The 21324-nt window shown below is 34.1% G+C and overlaps 1 protein-coding gene across 1 annotated transcript in view; it reads left to right on the top strand.

The window, feature by feature from the left end:
* Positions 1 to 21324, top strand: part of LOC145679089 (sodium channel protein Nach-like) — a 111895-nt gene that overhangs the window by 3483 nt on the left and 87088 nt on the right. The window contains exons 2-3 of the mRNA XM_081749684.1: positions 968 to 1113; positions 10261 to 10387. Coding sequence (XP_081605810.1) covers positions 968 to 1113; positions 10261 to 10387 — 273 coding nt within the window. The remainder of the gene's footprint in view (positions 1 to 967; positions 1114 to 10260; positions 10388 to 21324) is intronic.

Here is a 21324-nt window from a genome sequence, read left to right as displayed (position 1 = left end):
TGGAATAAGATGTTTTCAATCATTCAGACTAGAGTCAAAGCAACATATGATATTCCGAAAGACATCTCTTTTTCACCGAGGTCAGAGGCAACTTTCGGCAACGTCTTGTTTTGGAATGAATATAGTCATATCGTAACAAACAGTGATCGCATCTTTCGCCAGGAGAAAGTTTTACAATCTTTGCACCAGTTTTACTTATTGGACAGATCGCTAAGGGTTTATTAAGAAATCCAGGCCCATTATAGTTCGATAAGTTAACTTGGACTAGCTTGCATAAATGTTATGTTATAAGGAATGTTACTAATCAGCTTATCGACTCCGAAAACTATCGATTTGACACAAAAGTCGGTCATTTTGAACATTTGATTTTTCACCTCCTCTCTACCATGCCGGTGGAGCTTCAAATTAGGCTTAAACGGCATCAGAAGTGTCACTATTCATCTCAAGTTCCCCGAAAATCATGGGTTCGACGCTTTAATTGTTTTTTAAAATTATTTTTGTCACAAATTCCCACTCCCCTAGGGGTGCTAGGGGTGTCTTACTCCCAATGTATTTTTTTTAAAATGTGTGTCATATGTGTACCAAGTTTGACAAAACTGTTCCAGCTGTGCCATAGTTATACTGGAATATATATGCATGTGTGTATGTGTATATATATAAAATTTAGATTTTTGCGATTTATTAACTACTTCTTTAACATACGAGTATATTCAGTAGAGATTTTTCAGACGTGACACTACTTAATCTCCTCCTGTGTACTAAATTTCAGCTGCATCGGATGCGTTTATCTTGTTACAGCTAAGCTCAGTTGTTGCATAAGGTCATTCCCTGAGAAAATTCTTCTTGCAATTGAAATACCATTTACTACCAATTATTGATAGTAGAAAACAGTTTGTGTTAACAAAAACAACTTTTACTTGATAATCTTTTAATGTTATATTCTTCCTTTTTCTTTCTTTTCTTTCAGCTTTACACTGAGAGCCAAAAAGTGTTTCTTAATTGTCGATTTGTGTACACTTATACAGAAAATTGCAAATATTTCTTACATTTTCAAAGGACAGACGCAGGGTTCTGCAGCTCATTCAATTCGATTACATCTCAACGTTTAAACAGGTAAATAGAAAATTATTTTAGATAAGATCTTAATGTCATAATTTTTGTAATATCTTTTAATCAGAGTAGAGCACCAGTAGCAACAACAATTATTCTGGTTAGACTGGTCTATCACAAGATTTTATCCGATAATAAGTTTTTGAAATAACAAAACGTGTTTAGCTTAATGTTCAATGTTTGCATCTCTAGGTTAAAGGAAACGGATGATTAAAGACAGTATAGAATTAATGTAGTTGGAGGAAACAGGAGAACAAACCTAAAATCGGACTTAATATTACCTACCACCAAAAATAAATAAAAAAAATTGTTTCTAACTAGCCCTGAGGGAAGAACATAGACTGAAAGTATTTGAGAACAAGATCCTGAGACGAATATTCGGACCCAAGAGAAACGGGAATGGGGAATGGCGGAAACTTCATAACAAGGAACTACATAATTTATACGGTTTACCCAACATTGTTAGGGTCGTCAAGTATAGGAGGCTTACGTGGGCACGTCATGTAGCTAGAATGGAAGAAAGTAGAAACGCTTTCAAAGTCTAGACTGGAAGACCAATCGGAAAATGACCATTAGGAAGACCTAGGCGCAGATGGGAGGATAATATTAAGATGGATCTCGCAGAGATTGGAATACAAAGTGGAAACTGGATGCAGTTAGCTAAGGATAGAACTTAGTGGAGAGCTTTTGTGAACGCGGCATTGAACCTCCGGGTTCCATAGGCCATAGAGTTAGTTAGTTTAGTTAGTTAGTTTCTAACTAGCTCTATGTGTATGAAACTATATATATAAAATTTTATGTTTTCTTTCTTATTTTAAAACTATCTTGTCTTAAAATTTAAATTCATGTTAGATAGTAGATAAGGGTGCTTATAGCCTTTACTTTGACATGTAAAATACATCAAAATAAATACTTTTAAAACAATGATTTTTGTGCAACGTAGTTTGAATAAAATATTGATCAGTGAATTTCCTTCTTTCAAATGAAATTTGAAGCTCTCAGTATTCATAGTTATTTGACTAATCATCCTTTTTGATTTTATAATAGAATAATCTAATAAAATATTTCTGTACGTCTTATGTTTTATTACTGTGCCCTCTAGGCTTAAGAAAAAGGATGATTAATTTAAGTGTATGGTTGAGTAATTAAGTTTTTGGTGCTCACCCATTGAGAATCGAATCCTTCACCACGTGCATCAAAAGCACACGCTCTAGTCACTAGACCAGCGGGGAAGCCGCTCATTCTATTTTGTTTATTAGTGTGTTTGATCTAATATTCCTTATGACAAAACCAAATTGTGGTTTAGATCTAACAAGTGTCATATCAGTTGTGACTCTAGAATTCTACAACAGGAAACTCACATCGATAATGGTGCCTTCCGTATCGCAAAATCACATCCTAACTGTCGGGCTTCCAGTGATGTTTTACTTTGAACGTATTCTTTAAGTTCTGATATTAGGTACAAACATTGCAGGAAAAAACTGTCATTGTAAACTCATATATTCAATATATATGTCTTACATTCAGTTAACTTCACTTTACATACACTGAAAAACAATTGTAATTAAATTGCCAAACATCAATGAACAATCATTTGCCCTTTATTTTGTAAGTTCATACACATTTCCTTAGATTAAATTACAAAATTAGCTGGGTTTTTGTACCAATTTACAGTAAATTTATAAGAAAATGTGATATTTTTATTGATAAAAATGTAATTTTACACCATTTCTTATTAATAATTTTACTTTATAAAAGTAAATTGATTTACATACAGGAGTTGGCAAACAGATTGCCATCGTTTTTTTGTAAATTTTCTTATGCATTTTTTTACAGTGTACTTTATTCAGCACAAAGAATTCAAGTGGAAAAACAATTCATGTTATTAATGCTGCTCAACTTATTTCTTCAATTAAATTTTCTCAGTCGATTTTGTATAACTGAAATGAAATTTCTAATTGTGCGTTTCATGTTTAGTTAAAGATGACTGATGAATTAATGAAATTTGAATTATGAAATAAACTCTGATAAAGATAGTAGAGAGAATCACGCGAATTATATGTATGAGATATTGATAACCACCAATTAAGTCACGGCTATCCATTAATATGTTAATGGATTGATTTCAGTAACTAAGTCGGTCAAGATAATCGCTTTAACTTAAATTGCCAAAAGTATAATTCAAGAATTTGATTACATGTATATGATATGAGCTATAGAGTATCACCGTTAAAATTGGTGTTATCCATTAATACATTAACATATTGACTTCACTAACAAACTCAGCCAAGATGATCGCTCTAGCTGTCTATTACAAAAAAAGAAAGAGAAAAAGAAAAAAACAGAATTTATAAATTTCATTACATGTATGGGATATAGGTTATAGGAAGCCACAGTTAAAGTCTCCGTTATCCCTTAATACGTTTACGTATTGACTTCATTAACGAATCCGGTCGAAGTAATAATTCTAATTGTCTGCTGTAAAAATCAGAATTTAAAAAATCGCTTACATATATTGGATATGGGCTATTAGTAGCCACCGTAAAAGTCACTGTTACCCGTTAATATGTTAGCGTAGCTATCAATTGCAAAAAGCACAGTTTAAAGCTTCATTTACATGTATGGGATATGATATATAGATAGCTACCATTATCCGTTAACTTGCTAACAGATTAGCTCTATGAACAAAGTCGACCGAGATAATTGCTCTAGATCTATTGCGAAAACAGAATTTTAAAAAGTTGCGTCTGTTGGAGAGTTATCCTCCGGAGTGGCGGACAGATGTACTAACAACACAATCTTTCAAATCTCTCTGCATGATCCTAATAATTGGTAGAATTAGAATGTGGGAGGAAACTAGAGAACTAGAGAATATGGGAGAAAACCTACTGACACCGTATATTGTCCAGGAGCCTAGGGACCCTTCTCACTAGAGATGAACGCTCTACTACTAAGCCACTGTGCCCCCTCTCAACCTATCCTGTAAAATTGATTCTGATACATACACATTTACATACTTAAGAGTGTACTCTGAGGTGGGTACAAAAATTAAATAATAATGAAAAGTTAACTAGCTTCGTTTAACGTATATTTATCTATTTACTTCGAAGACAGAGACACGATAACATTTTCATGGTGCATTGAAGCAAGTCTGCATTCAATTTCAATCATTTCTGAAGCAGCTGAATAATTTATTCGCCAGAACCAGACTCTGAACCACATGTATTCCTATCGAGAATGAAACCCTGGTATATCATGCCGAAGTTACGCTTGCAAACCATATACGCACAAGGAAGCTTCAAAATATGCATTAAGCTCTGCAAGTGCATCGAGGACCGAATTTACTGAGTCCCAGTGAGTGTTCTCCGCCTTAAACCTACCCTACATGACTAGACTCTCATTTTATAATTTAGAGATACAAATGTATCACTTACGTATTTGTTTCTGATTACGCATGTTTGTTTCTACACCAACAATTCAGTGTCAAATCAATCTGAAATGCAGTTCAAAAATCTTCATTTGTTCGTTAGATGCGTGCAAAAAAAAAAGTCAGTAAACACATCAGATGTTATTAAATTAGGAAATTGTAACGTACGTTTACATTTTCCTTTATAATATGTTCTTTCTTCCTTTATAATAATTTGAATATGAGCATCGCAAACAAACAGTTATTCGAAATTATATCGTGATTCTTCTCGTCTTTGATTAAGTCATTCTCTTGTGTATGTGCGACAAGCGAAACAAATACATCCCACTTCATTCGGGTTGAGTGGGTCAGCACAGCCACAGAACTTAGACTTCGATCTATTTCCTCTACTCCTGCGGTCTTATCTGCCGAACGAAATGGAGTACTTTTACCTTCACAAAAACTATGTGATTACATTATACGCAAGGGCAAGCATTTAAAGGGACGTTCTGTAAGGTAGGCGATGACTAGAACGAACTAAGCCAAAACACGTGAACACAGAGTAACGTCAAGCATTGACACTATGTTGCCAAATTTCGCATAGACAACAATCAGGATTGCAAACTTCATATTAAAATAACAAAATTTTTCTTCGGTCGTTCCTCACTCGCATACAGGAATAAATGTTCATGGTTTTCCTAATTAATTATCTCCGTGTTAAGTACGTGGCTATGATACATTACAGACCGACCCCTGACTTATATGAATAAACGTAAGAAATATCATTTTTAAAATCAGGCCATTGGTTGAATATTGTTTTTCTCCCCCTTGCATTATGGCATTTATACCATATAATTACTTAGTTTCAATTGACTGTCACATATGATGCCTAGGTGATTAGTTATCTTTGCAACAGATAGTTGATATTGTAAACATTAATGATAAGCAGATATTAATTTTCAACAATGCAATTATGGAAGTGACTACAACAGATTGAATTCAAGAAGAATGCAGCGATATTCAGTATGAGTGATGTTTTCATGTCTAAACCCCAAATCTGCTCTAATACCTTTAATTATCCAAAAATACTCTACGTTTGTACTCTTATACACGTAGCGCCCTCCGCGCTGATCTAGTGGGGCGCGTGTGATATTAATGTACATGGTCCCTGGTTCGATTCCCGGTGGAAGAGCAGAAGAGAATTTATTTCACATTCATTCAGTTTCATTAATTATCGGTTTCCTTGAGCGTAAAGAGCGCAATCGTGCGACATTAAACTAAAAAAAAAAAAAAATAATAATTTCGTTTATAAACGTACTCTTTAAGCAGTTCTCGGAAATCTCATAGTAAATAAAACTTTCCGTGGTGTTTAAAAAAATGTATATCTGCCATCACCCTCGTTTCGCACTCTGAAATAAAGGAAATTAAAATCGTTTTTAGTATCCGAATGGAATTTGTTTGCAAATGCCACCAGCATGTGTGGTATCGTCAGAGCACTTACCTGGAAATATGGGTTTGCTAGTCGGTAGCATAGGTAAACAGCACGCTAGGAAAGAGAGTTAAAACGTCCATTTGAGTAATGAAATAAATTCTGTTCAACAGATGAACGCTATACAGTATATTGTTTGTTTGTTCTTCTTCTTTTCCCCTATTGTTCTTCTAGTTTCAAACAAGTGAAACTTTACATTTTGCGAGCAACGTTATTGATTAGTTTGACCTTTTCTACTGTGAGGGAAGTTTTAATATTATGATCATTCTCTGTTCATATGCACTAGTGTAACCACCCAAGGGGTTGCGGAAAATTAATTCTCCCTTCAAGACATTACAATTGCATTTTCATCATAATTTAACGTATATCATACATATTTACATTACAATTACTATTTACATACCATTTTAACTTTAAGAATGTTTATCTAAGAGGAGTACTCAGAAAGTAAGGTTACAAAGCCTGCAGTGAAACGTGTATATATTATTTCATACAACTAATACAGCCAACAGATAGTCCTACATACATTAGGTTATTTTTAGACAGTCTCCATATAGGTTGAAGCACTTGTTGCATCGTGGGTTGAGTTTCAAGATCTCCCCTGGTTAAAATCCTGTCCTTGCGTGTTAAGCCACGTTGTCACGAAGTGCTTCACCTCCTCGTCTGAAGCGAAGTGACGGTGCCCCTTGAAGTCCGGGAACAGGTTAAAGTCCTCCGTGATTCTCCTATTGTCCTGGATCAGCTCCTCCAGGCAAGTTGTGTTCAAATCTGTTGATACCGTACTGGGTTGGAAACTGCGCTTCTCGTCGGTGAAGTTTTCTCTATAAGCCACAAACTTTCGTCAGCATTCTGCGATATGTAGACGAGGTATAAGTCTCTCCGTATACCTCTATCAGCTGCCGGTGAATTCCAGCCGCGGTTATATGTTTCGCCCACAGAAATCGAATAACTGAGCGTACTTCTTCGCGAGAAGAGTTTTCCAAACGAGTCGCCATTTGTGTTTACCTGCAAGTAAAGCCGCAGGTGACGGGTGGCTGAAACTCTGCACAGTTGCCAACTCCATGTATTAAAATTACTGCACACTCCTCAGTACTCTATAACAGACGAAACGAGAATCAGCCTTAGTTTCTGACCCTTCCTCGTATCCTTTTTCAAATTGGATATATTTTAATTACTAATCAATCGACATTCGTGATTGTGTCGAAGAATACAATTTGAGCCCTCTCTTGGGGTAAACGTTATAATGCCCGCTCCAACAGGTATCCTTACGCAGACAAACTCGATTAATCTTAACAAAATAGGTTCAAACTTCCGTAATTCTTAGCTAACCCGACCCTACTCTATTTTTTCCTACCCTAGTCTACTATACCCTTTTAAAATTGGTCCTACTTGCCGATGTGTAGCAAAGGGACTATGTATTGTAAAATTTACCATCTCTTGATTTTCACAACGAAGTTCTCGTTGCACTATTCGCTTAAATAAAGTAAAGAAAAATTAATTTTACATAAATAATGTTGAAGTAGATTGAGAATTGTCAAAATTATCTTTCTTCCATTTTTCTGAAGATCTGTGAAATAAACGAAAGACTTCTAGCCCCTAAAACAAAACAAAAGAAAAAAACTAACTTCTGTAGTCTCTAGAGTTTAAGTATTGAACCAGTAATATCGAAGAGAACTTAAGATATAATTTAAGCATTTGATAAAGCTGGGAAAAATATACAAATTCAGAAAATAGACACTAGAAGTCAAATTTCTTAAATAGTCTTCAATGGTTTCGTGCTTCAGGATTGTATACATAATTATACGCCGGTGAATCTTGGAGTAACTCGGATGGTTGGTTGATTGAATTTCAATGCCCCCCCCTTTTTTTTAGCACCTAGCTTATATCAGGGTATCAACTCTTTAAAGTGGAAACCGAAGCGGATACTCTCACCAAGAATCAAATACGAAACCACAGCATAGAAAATAACTAAGTTAGCCTCCAATTGTGCTATCCATGACTGAACTTTATCATTTATTCTTCCGATCAGTTACACGAAGACATAAAACGCAGAAAGTTTTTAATACTTCGAAAACTAAACAGAAGAGGAGTGGAAAACATGTTTATGCACGAATCCCGTTCTAATTAATCATCTGCGCTCGGAGTAGAACCTGGTTAAGAATAAGAGTTGAATTTAAACATATGTTCCACGACAAATTTCGTTGAAAAAATGTTCCACTTTTATGAAATACAGAGTGTGTTTTGTTTCAGATTTAAGATTTGGTTAGTTGGTTGATTTTAAATTTAATGTCCCGTTCAATAATCTATGTATGTGAAAAGTGGATGTACAGCATAACGTGGAATCCGAACCACATGATCTCTCACTGGAAATCGAACCATGGCCTCCTGTGTCGAATTGAGATTTAAGAATTGTCCTTATTATAATATTTGAGGTTGAAACTATCCAGAGGTAGGGATATATTCACTCGGTCTTAAGAAGACATATATAATGAAAACTTTCTTGAAGGTTGTCAGATTTTCATGAGGGATGCTTAGTGCTTTCTTTGAAGCTTACAAATGGGATCTATTGCTTGGGGTTGGAATGAGACAAAGACAAGAAAGCGTTTCTAACTTTCGCACCTGTTTCAAGGTGTTAGTAAAATAATTAAAGCATGTACATTTCGCTTGAGACTTCTAAATTACATTAATTATTGTGGAATGAAATCTATAGAGGGTAAGACAGTGGATATGTCCATGCTGTAATAAGTGCAGTAAATACATTTTTTAAAATAAAATAATTTGCTTCTACAGTGAACACCACTACTAATATTATTCATGCTACGGTGTACAGTATGATAAATATGAATAAATAATCTTCATATCATCTACGTCTTGTCATGGAATACCGTAGGACTTTTATTCTCATAAAGCAACTCAAATGCTTATTTTCACATTTATGTAGATTGGTTAGCAATGCAGCACCCATACAATATGTTTAAAGGCTGATCGTCATTTTGAATCCAGGTTTAAGAATTTGTAAGCTGTTTTTGATTGAGGAGCAGAGATCTATATACGGAAAATAACCACAAGGACTAGATGAAAAGTAATGACAATATTGTTATAATTCGTACCTGGCTGTATGCACAGAAGAAAAGCTGCTACATTCCTTATGTGTGATATTCTTCCATCTCTTTCACCTTCTGCCACACACATGGAAAGCATTGCACACCGTCGTCTGGTCAATTTTTATCAATGTCCCGGCGGTACCGTCATATGACACGGATGATGCTTTCTCTTGGTCGTAGTGCTTCTCGCAGTGTTTCGTTCATTTTGGGGGAAATATCGTCACGAAATCTCTGAAAACATTGTTGTGTACTGCTCCCACGTGCTACTTTAAGCTTGATTCACGCTTGTTGTTCGTCCTTACTAAACACATAATTATGACCCTTCCACTTTCCTCTTCCGTTTTACGATACTACTGTTTTTTGACTGAATAAAACAAAGCTGCTATCACTCCTCGCACTGCATTACCTTTTATTTCCTTACTACATACGAAACTCTTGTAGTGTTGAGACACAGTTTTCTGACGTGAGAACAGTGTTGCCACTTCTTTTTAACCAATCTATATAAATAAACTGCACTAGAAATTAAACTGATTTTCTAGAGTCGAAGGGACAATAAAATAATGTTTGAAGATTATCACTGTATAGTGTACTAAGCGAAAGCTAAGCATCTACGACCCCAAAAATGCCCATGTCCTTGATTTAATAGTATGTTCTTTACAACTAAAATAAATGATAGTATTATAACTGTAAATAATTAAATACTTAAATACCACATGTTTTTCTTAATTTTCAACGTATAAAGTAGGAATATAAGTAGGAGTAAGCCTAGCTTTAGTGGAGTCGTAAAATTGATTCTAGAATTGACAAAATATTTAACAATCCGTCTTTCTGCTACTGTCGACTAAAGGTGTGAGTTTAATTACTGCATTAAAAATAATTGTTTTCATGCGCCTAACTAGTTTAGAAATTTCTTGATAAGCGATGAAACTTTACTCATTTGAATAAAAAGTGTTTTTTGTGTGTTTGTTAAAGTTTATGCGCCTTATCCAAAGTCAAACTTGCGATTAGCGTCATACCACGGATTTGACTACCGTACGATACAATCGTTAGTGAAGACTTTTGTATGACGATTATCGCACTTAATAATGTCTTTGAATACGGCTCTATACGTTTATATTTCTCTGACAATATTTATTTAACGTTTGTTCCAGAGTAGAAAGTGCGGATACGGACGCCTTCACACTGGAACCATCCAGTTTACTTGTAAGCAACATACAACCAGGAGGTTTTCGTGGCTTTTGGACTTTGATCAATAGAGAAGCTTTTGCATCTGGAAAAGTAAGTGTTGGAAACTACTCAAATTATACATATTTTAAAGTATGTCTTTAGACCAGTACGATTTTTATGTACAATAAAAGACAAATTCTGACCAAAGGAATATATTAACTAATAAATAATAGCGTTACAGTTTCGGCAAATTATCTTTGCCTTCTTCAGACACATTATGAAATACAATTTCTAAAACTACAGCGTAGATACATCTTAAAATGTGTGGGGGTCATATCTATGAACCAATAAGATTCATCCTTTCATTTTTAACGATTTTTAATTAACTACATATTTGCAACTTTTAATGATGCAACTTTTACTTGAGAACCAAACATTTAATTGGCACACCTGTGTAATTTTAATGAGTAACTGTCACTTTTGAGAAATATAAACTTTTAATTTGCTTATCTATTATTAATACCTCTAAACTTTTAATCTGTTTTTACCTCTTCTTTCTTCTTTACTTTATCCAATATCTTCCTCCATACATAATGTACATTTAGCCACTATTCCAGTTCATAAGTTTCTCACTTTCTTTCTTTCGTATCCATTTTGCCTCTTTCTATTTTCTTACAATGCTTCTTCCCTCCTTTCCCGCCCCTCCACGCCTTCCCAGTCTATTTCGGGTCTTGTCTTCTTCACATGTTTATATATAGCATTACTATCCCTCTTCAATTTAACGTCGTCCTTGTGCTGTTTAATCCTTTCCTCTAATCTCTTTCCTGTTTCTCCTATATAACTCATAGCACATTCTTTGCATTTAATTCTGTATACAACCCCTTCTTCACTTAGTTGAATCTTTGTTACCTTCTTTTTCTTTCCTTTTCAATGTATCTGACATTCTTCTACTTCCTCTTCTGTATGTTTTTACTCCTCCTTTTTTCAATAAGTTCTTCAAGACTTCCGTTTTTTCTCCTATGCTCATTATCCCGAACCATCTTTTCTTTTCTTCTTCTGAATCTTCTTTCACTTCCTTCTGCCGTCTTCCCTTTTCTTTCATCTATCATTCTTCAATCTATCTTCACTGTATTCATTTTGTACTAATAAACTGTGAAACTGCTCTATGTCTTCTTTTCTCTTCTCGTCATCACTGTCTATCAATTTTATCCTTCTCTCCATGTTTGTAATAAAGTTCCTTTTAGTTCCTTCATCTACATCACTCTTTCTATTGCAGTAATCACATGTTGAACACTTTTTCCTCTATCACGTTGTTACGAATCTCCCTTCTACTTTTCTTATTGTCATATCTAAAAGTTTATTTGCCCCTCTTCTTCTAATTCTACATCTAGGCTTATTCCTTTCTCTTTATCTTCTATTCTTCCTGCAAATTACTCGAACAGTCTCTTCGTTCCTTTCTGAGCAATCATCCACATACTTGCAAAACATATTTAATCTTTCATCTCCTTCCTCTTTTACTTTCTGCTCCCATTTATAGATCACAATTTCTTATAACACTGGGCTCAGTTTCGATCCTATACTTAGTAATTTATTTATTTTTCTATTCCTTCCTTTATTTTCAATAATTTCTCTCCTATTGTTCACACACTTTTCTCTCATATCAGTTTCAATACTTTTATCAATTTTTCTTTCTTCATTTCCTTATTGTTTTATTTTTCATTTCTTCTTCCAATATTTTCAAAATATAATCCCTTCTTAAGCTGGGAAACATTGCTCTCATTTCTTCTTCCTACTTTCTCTAGCATCCTATTGACTTCTTCTGTATTCTTAACTCTATTACTTATTTGTTCTCCCCTCATTTCATCTGCTATTTTCTTTATTTCCTCTTCTAATGGTTGAAAAATATTCTTTCTGCAATCCGTTACTGCTTTCAACTTTACTTCTTTTTATGTATCTTCGGGAATCCTTTCATATCCGGAATTCTTTCTTTCTCATCTAATAACTTTTAAAAGCCATATTAAAACTATACACTTTTAAAAACCGTCAGTCCCATTCCGGACACCCTTATATTAATAGTTTAACAAAACGAAATTCATTAGTAATTATATATTTCGAAAATGTTGAATTAATCGAAATCTTCCTTAAAATAACATACATTTATGGCCTTTCTGAATGTAAAACATCTTTGGAAATAACAAATAATTTTCGAAATTATTTTTCTTCCTTACGGAAGCAGCTATTTTAGGAAATGAAAACATCACTGTTTGTTAAATTCTTAAAATATATCTGTAGCGGAACGAGACCAAAATTTGGTCGGTTACAGTCTGTTTTAACTGCCGTTCGGTAATAGGTTTACCAAGTAGATGTGGGTAACAATCAAATACTTGGGGAATTTACACCAGAAATGTGTAATAATAAGTTTATGTACATGCCCACAAAATAACCGTTACTTCAGTAATACATTCGAAGTCTCAGAAACTTAATTTTCGTCAAAATAGTGTCGTACAACATATATAATTGAGTAAAATATTTATTTGAGCTATTTATGCAATATTTTGTTCTGAATGTCTTTCACTACATAAGATAAGAAAGCATATTCTACTAATGATAATGGAGAAATGAAAAAATAATATTTTGCAGTTGCTGGCTCAAATCATGCATTTGTTTGTTTCAGTTATTCTAACGGGATTTATTTTTTGAAAAGTTTATACTTAAATGTTTCCTAATGACTATTAGTATTAGTAAAAATTTCTACTTCTACTTGTACTTTTTCGTTCCCTTTTTAACATTTCTAAAAATGCAAGCACAAGCCGCAATTAATTTTCTGTTTGCTCAATGCAGTTAGATATTATATTATTTTATCTCTATTACTTTTTTCCTTATATCTTTTTCCTCCGAATTTTGCTCGCCCCCAGGCACGGTAGTATATATATATATATATATATATATATATATATATATATATATATATATATATATATAATAAAGTTATATACACAAAATTCAGGTCCATTTGTTCGTTTCTTCTTCTTTATTAGTAAATTATACAATTATATATTTAAATGTTTTTTTTTAAAAAAGAAAAATAGGCTTTGCTTTAGACGTTTAATGTGCATTATGTAAATCTTATTCTTCATTAAGTTATTAATTAATTCAAGAGGAACTTCTCAGCACACGCTTATGGTAGATCTTTGTGTTTTAACAAGCCTCCTCGATCTGCCATATACCTATCTGTTTCCTTCTACAACAGACGTAAGGTAAGTCGTATCAAACAAAGATCTGAGCACTTATACGTTTCAGTTAATATAAGTACTTGTTGCGCCAGAGCTATAAGTTAAACTCTTGGATAGTTAAGAGCTTTTTTTTTACGTTTAACGTTTGGATAAACTTGAATATGTGCATTGTTTTTATTTATATTAGTTTCATTTTTTGTGTATAGTTTGGTGATTTTAGTGATTTTTTTGTGATTCTTTTAGTGCCTTTTGGTGTTTTAGTGAATTGTGTTTGCATTGACTGGCAACAGTACGTCCAGAGTTCTCTCAAGTTGTGGCTGTGCATTCGTACAATGTGCTGTCAAGTGCAACTAAACAAGCATATTCATTCATAGTTTTAGAAAAGCATATTTATTCACAGTTTTTAGAAAAACACTCATGTTAATTAATATACAAGATTTACATATTCTTAACAATGTTTTAGAGCTACTCAGTTTATGTGTGATCGAAGATAAAAGTGTGTGATCGTTTAGCAAGCAACCATGTGGATAAATAATTACTGCAGAAACTAGTTAAGATAAGTAATTCATTGTACTAATATTTAAGTATTATATCATTATATTAACATATGAACAAAGCATGTCATATTTATTATATACACAATTGAGAAAATTCTGGGAACTTGAAGATCTTCATACCAAGATTTACACGCAGGAAGAAGAAAATTGTGAGAAGCATTTTTTTTTTTTTTTACAAAATACAACAAGAAATTAAGACGGAAGATTTATCGTTAAATTACCGAAGAAGGAAGAGAATGCAGCTTTAGGAGAGTCTTACAGCATGGGACTACAAAGATTTAAAGCAGCTTGAAAGAAGATTGCTACAAAATCCTTAGTTTCATAAACAATATGCCGTTTTCATGGTTAAATATTTAAGTTTAGGTCACACACGAAAAGTTACAGAAGAAGATGTGAACAGCAGCAGTAGTTGTTATCTTTCACATCATCCTGTATTCAAGATGGACAGTACAACTAAATTAAGAGTGGTTTTTGATGCAAGTGCAAAAACGTCTAATGGCAAATCATTGAATGACATTCTTCAAGTTGGGCCAATTGTTCAATATGATTTGTACTCCATTTATTTAAGGTTTCGATTGTATCCTGTTGCATTTACAGCGGACTTAGAGAAAATGTATCGCCAAATATTAATTCATGATGAGGACAAGTGTTCACAACGCATGCGTTGGAGACACTCAGAAGAAGAACCAATCCAGACATACGAGTTACAAACAGTGACGTATGGGACTTCGTCAGCATCCTTCTTGGTAACAAGATGTCTAAAGCAAATCGCAGAGGAAAATTCCAAGGAATTTCCAGAAGCAGCAGAAACAATAAAGCACAATTTTTACATTGATGATATGTTAAAATCAGTACCAAACGTGTCAAATTCCTTAGAACTACAGAAGGATCTTATTTATTTTAAGAAGAGCATTTCAGACTTTGTAAATGGAGTACTAACAAAGAAGAAGTACTTCAAGGAGTTCCTGATGACTTCAGGAAAAAAGAACAGCCAATCATACTTGGTCAGCAAGACGGTGTTAAGACTTTAGGAATAGCATGCATGGATTCCATCAACAGATAAACTCATCATATCGAACAAAATTTGTAAACATGGAACTGTAGTAGAAAGTAATGTTGCAATGACAAAAAGGCAAGTCGTCAGCATAGTGTCATCTATCTTCGATCCATTAGGTCTAATCGCTCCAATTGTCATCAAATATAAGAATTTCTTACAGAAGTTATGGAAGACAGGAATGGATTGGAACAACCTATTAGATACAGCCCTACAAGTTGAGTGGAATCAGTTGATGTCTTGGTTACCTGCGATGGCGATGATACAAATTACAAGAAGCGTAATGTCTTGGGAGAACGTTAAGGAAATTCAATTAGATGGTTTCTGCGATGCAAGTGAAGAAAATTTTAGAGCAGTAGTGTACATCAGGGCTACAGACGATCAAGGAAACATTGAAGCCAATTTACTTTGTTCAAAGTCGAAGGTTGCATCACTGAAGAAGTAAACTTTGCCTAGATTGGAATTATGTGGAGCACTGTTACTTTCAAAGCTAATAGACAAAACACTATCCATATTGAATACAGAGGTCAGTGGTATACACCTGTGGACAGACTCGATGATAGTTTTGTCATCGATAAAATCACCTCCCAATCGTTGGAAGACATTTGTATCCAACAGGGTGGCTCAAATTCAGAGAATCACATCAATTAATCAATGACACCATGTGCCTAATAAATAAAATGCAGCAGACATAGTCGAGGAGCGGATCCCAACACTCTTATTCAGTTTAGACACTGGTGGTATGGTCCGAAGTTTCTTCACACAGCAGAATGGCCACGTCAAGAACAAAATGAGACAGCTAACATCCCAGAAGAGAAGAAAGTAATGATAGGTTTGGTGGCAGTTCATGAAACAAGTTTTATGCAAAGGTATTCATCTTTAAACAAAATGTTGAGGGTAGTAGCATATTGTTTGCGGCTCAAACATAATTGTCCTTCTAAGAAACCCGAAAGAAAAATCGAGAGTCTTGACGCTTCATAACTTCGTTTGGCGTTACACAGATGTATCAAGATAGTACAACATACTACCTATCCTAAAAATATATTGAACTTGCAGCAACAAATGGAAGTTTCTACGAAAAGCCCAATCAAAGATCTTTTTCCATTTCTGGACACGGAAGGAATGCTTAGAGTAGGAGGAAGATTGAAGCATTCAAACTTGGAGTATGACAACAAGCATCAATTCATCTTACCCGCAGGCCATCATTTCACCCAACTGATAGTCAAAGCAGAACATAAAAGGTTGTTTCATGCAGGACCACAGCTTCTTATTGCATCTTTGCGTACCAGATATTCGATTCCAAGAGCTAAAAAGATGGTCAAAGCAATAGTACACAATTGTTTGATTTGTTTCAAGTGGAGATCAACAAATTCATCACAGTTAATGGGACACTTACCCAAGGAGAGAGTAAATGAAGCAAGGCCATTTGTACACGTTGGAGTGGACTATGCAGGATTCTTTTATGCCAAGCCCACAATTCGCAGCAAAATTCAAATGAAAGTCTATGCAGTGTTGTTTATCTGTTTAGTCACTAGAGCAGTTCACATAGAAATAGTTTCAGACCTAACTTCTCACGCATTCATCGCTTCATTGAAGAGATTTATTGCTAGGAGAGGAAAATGCTTATCTATCTGTATCGACAATCGTTCAAACTTTGTTGGCGCCAATCGAGAATTGCAACAATTTTTAGAATCCAAGACAAACAGAAAGGACAGAATGGAAATTTATTCCTGCCAGATCTCCTCACATGAGGTCATGGGGAAGTTCAATAAAATCCATGAAGTACTACCTACGGTGTGTAGCAGGAACAGCAAGTCTGTCATACGAAGAATTGAATACGTTACTCATTCAAATTGAAGCCATTCGAAATTCAAGACCATTAACAGCCATTTCCAACGATCCTACAGATCCAATGTATCTTAGTCCAGAACATTTCTTGATGGGAACTACACTTCTCTACACTTCTCAGCCTTCCGGAACCAGATCTACTAGACGTATCAATCAACAGACTAGGCAGATGGCAACGGATCCAGCAAATGAAGCAGCATATTTGGAAACGATGGTCAAGTGATTACCTCAACCAGTTACAACAAAGAAGAAAATGGAAGTCAGCGTAGCCTATTGTTAAAAGAAGACAATGTTCCTCCTCAAGTGTGGAAGTTAAGTGTGATGGAGGAAGTTCATCTGGGCAGTGATAGTTTAGTGCGAGTGGCAACTGTGAAGTGTAAAGGTGGCATTTTTCGGCACAGAGTTGCTAAGTTAATTCCTTTGCCTCTAGAATATTAAATGATTGCGTCCAATCAAGGAGAGGGAGGATGGATAAGCTTGCATATGTGCATTGTTTTTATTCATATTAGTTTCATTTTTTGCATATAGTTTGGTGATTTTAGTGAATTCTTTTGTGATTCTTTTAGTGCTTTTTGGTGTTTTAGTGAATTGTGTTTGCATTGACTGGCAACAGTGCGTCCAGAGTTCTCTCAAGTTGTGGCTGTGCATTCGTACAATGTGCTGTCAAGTGCAACTAAACAAGCATATTCATTCATAGTTTTAGAAAAGCATATTCATTCATAGTTTTTAGAAAAACACTCATGTTAATTAATGTACAAGATTTACATATTCTTAACAGTGTTTTAGAGCTACTCAGTTTATGTGTGATCGAAGACAAAAGTGTGTGATCGTTTAGCAAGCAACCATGTGGACAAATAATTACTGAGAAACAAGTTAAAATAAGTAATTCATTGTACTAATATTTAAGTATTATATCATTATATTAACATATAAACAAAGCATATTATATTTATCATATTAACGCATGCACTTTTGAATAAGAATTGAAGCAAGTAACATCTAAAATATTCGTTAAGTCTTATTTCTCTTTCTTCCATGATATCTGGGTGAATCAGTAAAATGGGTTTTAATCATACAGGTCATTAGCTGTGGATGTGATATGTGTAATTTGTAAGTACAGTATATAAACATATCACCCCTTTATACATAATCAACGTTGTTTGGATATACCAGTGATGGGTAAACTTTTTTAGGAGAAGGTCAAAGGGAAAAAATATAGGCGGCCTAATATCACTTATTGGAAACAACAACGCACATTTTACAATTTTTTAAAAAAAATACTAACCGCTTCTAATTATTAAAGTTTTTCATAATCCACTTCGAATTCCGATGCAGTGATGCTCAGAAGTAACCTTAAGTGCTCATCTGCCAGTCTGTTTGTAATACAACTCTATTGTTTCTTCTTTTCATTCGTCAGATTAGGAATTATATCGCGGGCCTTACACTGAGAAAAATCTGTTATCCGGACAGTGGTATATTGTACAAATATACGAAATCCTTATATTTACTACGGAAATCAGTATGAAGCATATATTGCCCATATACTACATACGTACTGTTCTTTTTCCCGCTTAGATGTTGCATCATGCCGGTGCTGGATGTCTGAAATTTAACAGTCTTCTGTATATTACATACGTCAGCTATAAGTTACATACGCCGATCTGTATGTGAAATACTGACTGCCTATATACAGTTCTTCCGTTCGTACGGAAAATACATTTATTCGGAACACTTGTACAGAAAGTACGTATAAAACATACTTTTTATGTTTACATTTGCTGTACGTTAAGTCCAAAAACTACAGGATTTACACATGTAACCTACGTATGTTTTTTACATACGCCGCATACTTTTCTTTCTCAGTCTAGTTTTATTTTAGGAAACCGTATCTAATCCGCAGGCCACAGTTTCCCCTCATTAGTGGTACACAGCATGAAATCATAAAACAAGACACCGAAAGAAGGTGCATTTCCATTACGCATATTAAAGGAACCTGGTAAAGAGACAGAAGAGACCCAAGCATATTTACTAAATATCTACGAAGAGTAATCTTTCTGAAAATTGGAAAACTGCAATATGAGGATACTGCTGCAAAGGAGATAAAGAACATCTACCATTTGTAGACTCCTAAGGTTTTATTCTTCAATTTACTAAATATATTTATAAGCGTAGTTATGAGAAATTTGATAGAATGTGATAGAGATGTGATACCTTTGGTGCCACATGAAAATCTTCGAGGTTATTAATACTGTTAAATCTAGAAATGCAGGAGCTTACATTAAAGTTATTGATAACATCTCTGAACAAACCAGTTGTTTGTCCATCGGCGTTTGTCCAAGATGGTAACAATCAAGAAGGTGGACGACAGGATAATAACATTACTTCCACATGCTTTTCAAATGTACTTGAATGTGTACGTCATGGAACTATACAGCTAAATTACACTTGTATATCTCCTTTTATTTAAAATTAGAGTTCATGTTTAACGTTCGTGAAAATTTATAGTGTATCAAATTTCGCATATGTATTTTAGTGTTAAGTTCATAATGTTGTATTGTTATCATATTAGACACATGCTCACTATATGTGTGACGCATTTGGAAATAAATGTTCGTATACATGTTTCTATCTATCGTCAATTTCGAAATAGCTCATTCGAATGCCCAGCCATAGCTGGAATAAGCGGAATAATATGCTTTGTGATCCTTGAAATAATTGTTTAATAAATATGGATTTGTTTTATTGTAAATAATATCAGCCTCACCTTCTGAGAGCTATGCTTCACCATTTACTGGTGCTTTGCTTTAAAAATCAATATAAACACAGGTAATTAAGATAAGAAAGTGTAATATTTATTAAAAGTCATAATTTCTTTGACGATCCTATGTAAGTAATAATCTTGTAGTTGTGTATGATGAATCTGATGTAATCAATTGTTGAATAGAATATGGTTCCCAAATAATCTGTCTGCCTTATATTATGTCGTTCTGCTTGGCAAAATCTCTCTAAATGGATTGTACGTTTGAGTAAATTTGGGTTTGAGAACTAATGTCAATATCTAATGACATATGTCTAGTTCGCTGACACAAATGCACACAATGTTGTGCATAGTAATTTAATGAACTCCGTAATGCCTACATTCGAGGAACTGAATGGATTTAACTATATTAACTGGAACAGAGAGTTATTTCCTGCATAGCATACGGAGGAAATATATCCTAATTTCTTTGAAACCTGAATTACGATATTAGGGTTGAACTAAACACACTGAGCATGAATATGTGATTAAAATATATAAAAATACAAACATGTAACAGTTGTACGCACTAAGGAAGAAACTGTCGAAAAGAAATCTTCAAAAGTAAACTAGCCCTTTTGAATATTTTTATGACAAGCGATTTATGTATCTTTATAGGGTTATTAATAAATTATTTATTTGTGAAATATGAACAAATCTCCTGATTCGTTTCGAGAAAATCACCCAGGAAAACCTCACTCCCAAGAATAAATTATTTCTTATTGATATTTCAGAAAAGAAGTTATGCCATATTTTCAGATTATTAGTTAAAAATTATAAGTAGTATAAGCCTAAATAATATGGGTGTCACATCGTGAGGGAAAGACAACAATCTGCAAATTAATACTGTATTTTGCTACATATAGAGTACACAACTACAGTGTATATATTTATATATACATATTCAGTGCATACATATCAAATACAAATATATACATATACAGTGAGTCGTTTTTGAGAAAATCAGCTGGAAAAACTTATCCCGAGATTAAACTACCCATTTATGGATTTTTTCAGTACAAATGAATTGTCATATTGTCAGATTATTAACTTGTGTTTATATTAAATATTTATTTCTGAAATATGAACAAAAGTGTCTTAGTCGTTTTGAAAGCATCATCTGAGAATAATTCACCCCCAAGGGTTACTACTTCAGGATATTTCCCAGAAAAATGTCTTACACCATAGTATTGAGTTATTAACGAAATATTCAGATGAAATATAAACAAAATCGTTAGAGGTGTTTTCATGAAAATAGTATTTTCTTAACTGAAAGACCAATCTAAAAACGATCATAAGGCAGACGTAGGTGCAGATGGGAGGACAATATTAAGATGGATCTTGCAGAAATAGGAATACAACGTGGAAACTGGATCCAGTTAGCTAAGGATAGAAGTCAGTGAAGAGCTTTTGCACTGAGAAAAAAGATCGTATGTGGCGTACGTAAAATCGTATGTTACATTAGTAAATCCTGTAGTTTTTGGACTTAACGTACAACAGACGTATAACTGAAAACGCATGTTTTATAATACTTTCCGTATAAGTGTTCCATATGAAAC

This window comes from Thermobia domestica, chromosome 2, assembly GCF_964235325.1.
Source record: "Thermobia domestica chromosome 2, izTheDome1.hap1.1, whole genome shotgun sequence".
NCBI classification, from domain to species: domain Eukaryota; kingdom Metazoa; phylum Arthropoda; class Insecta; order Zygentoma; family Lepismatidae; genus Thermobia; species Thermobia domestica.
Note: the sequence above shows the minus strand (reverse complement) of the source record. Positions and strands in the feature narration are given on the sequence as shown.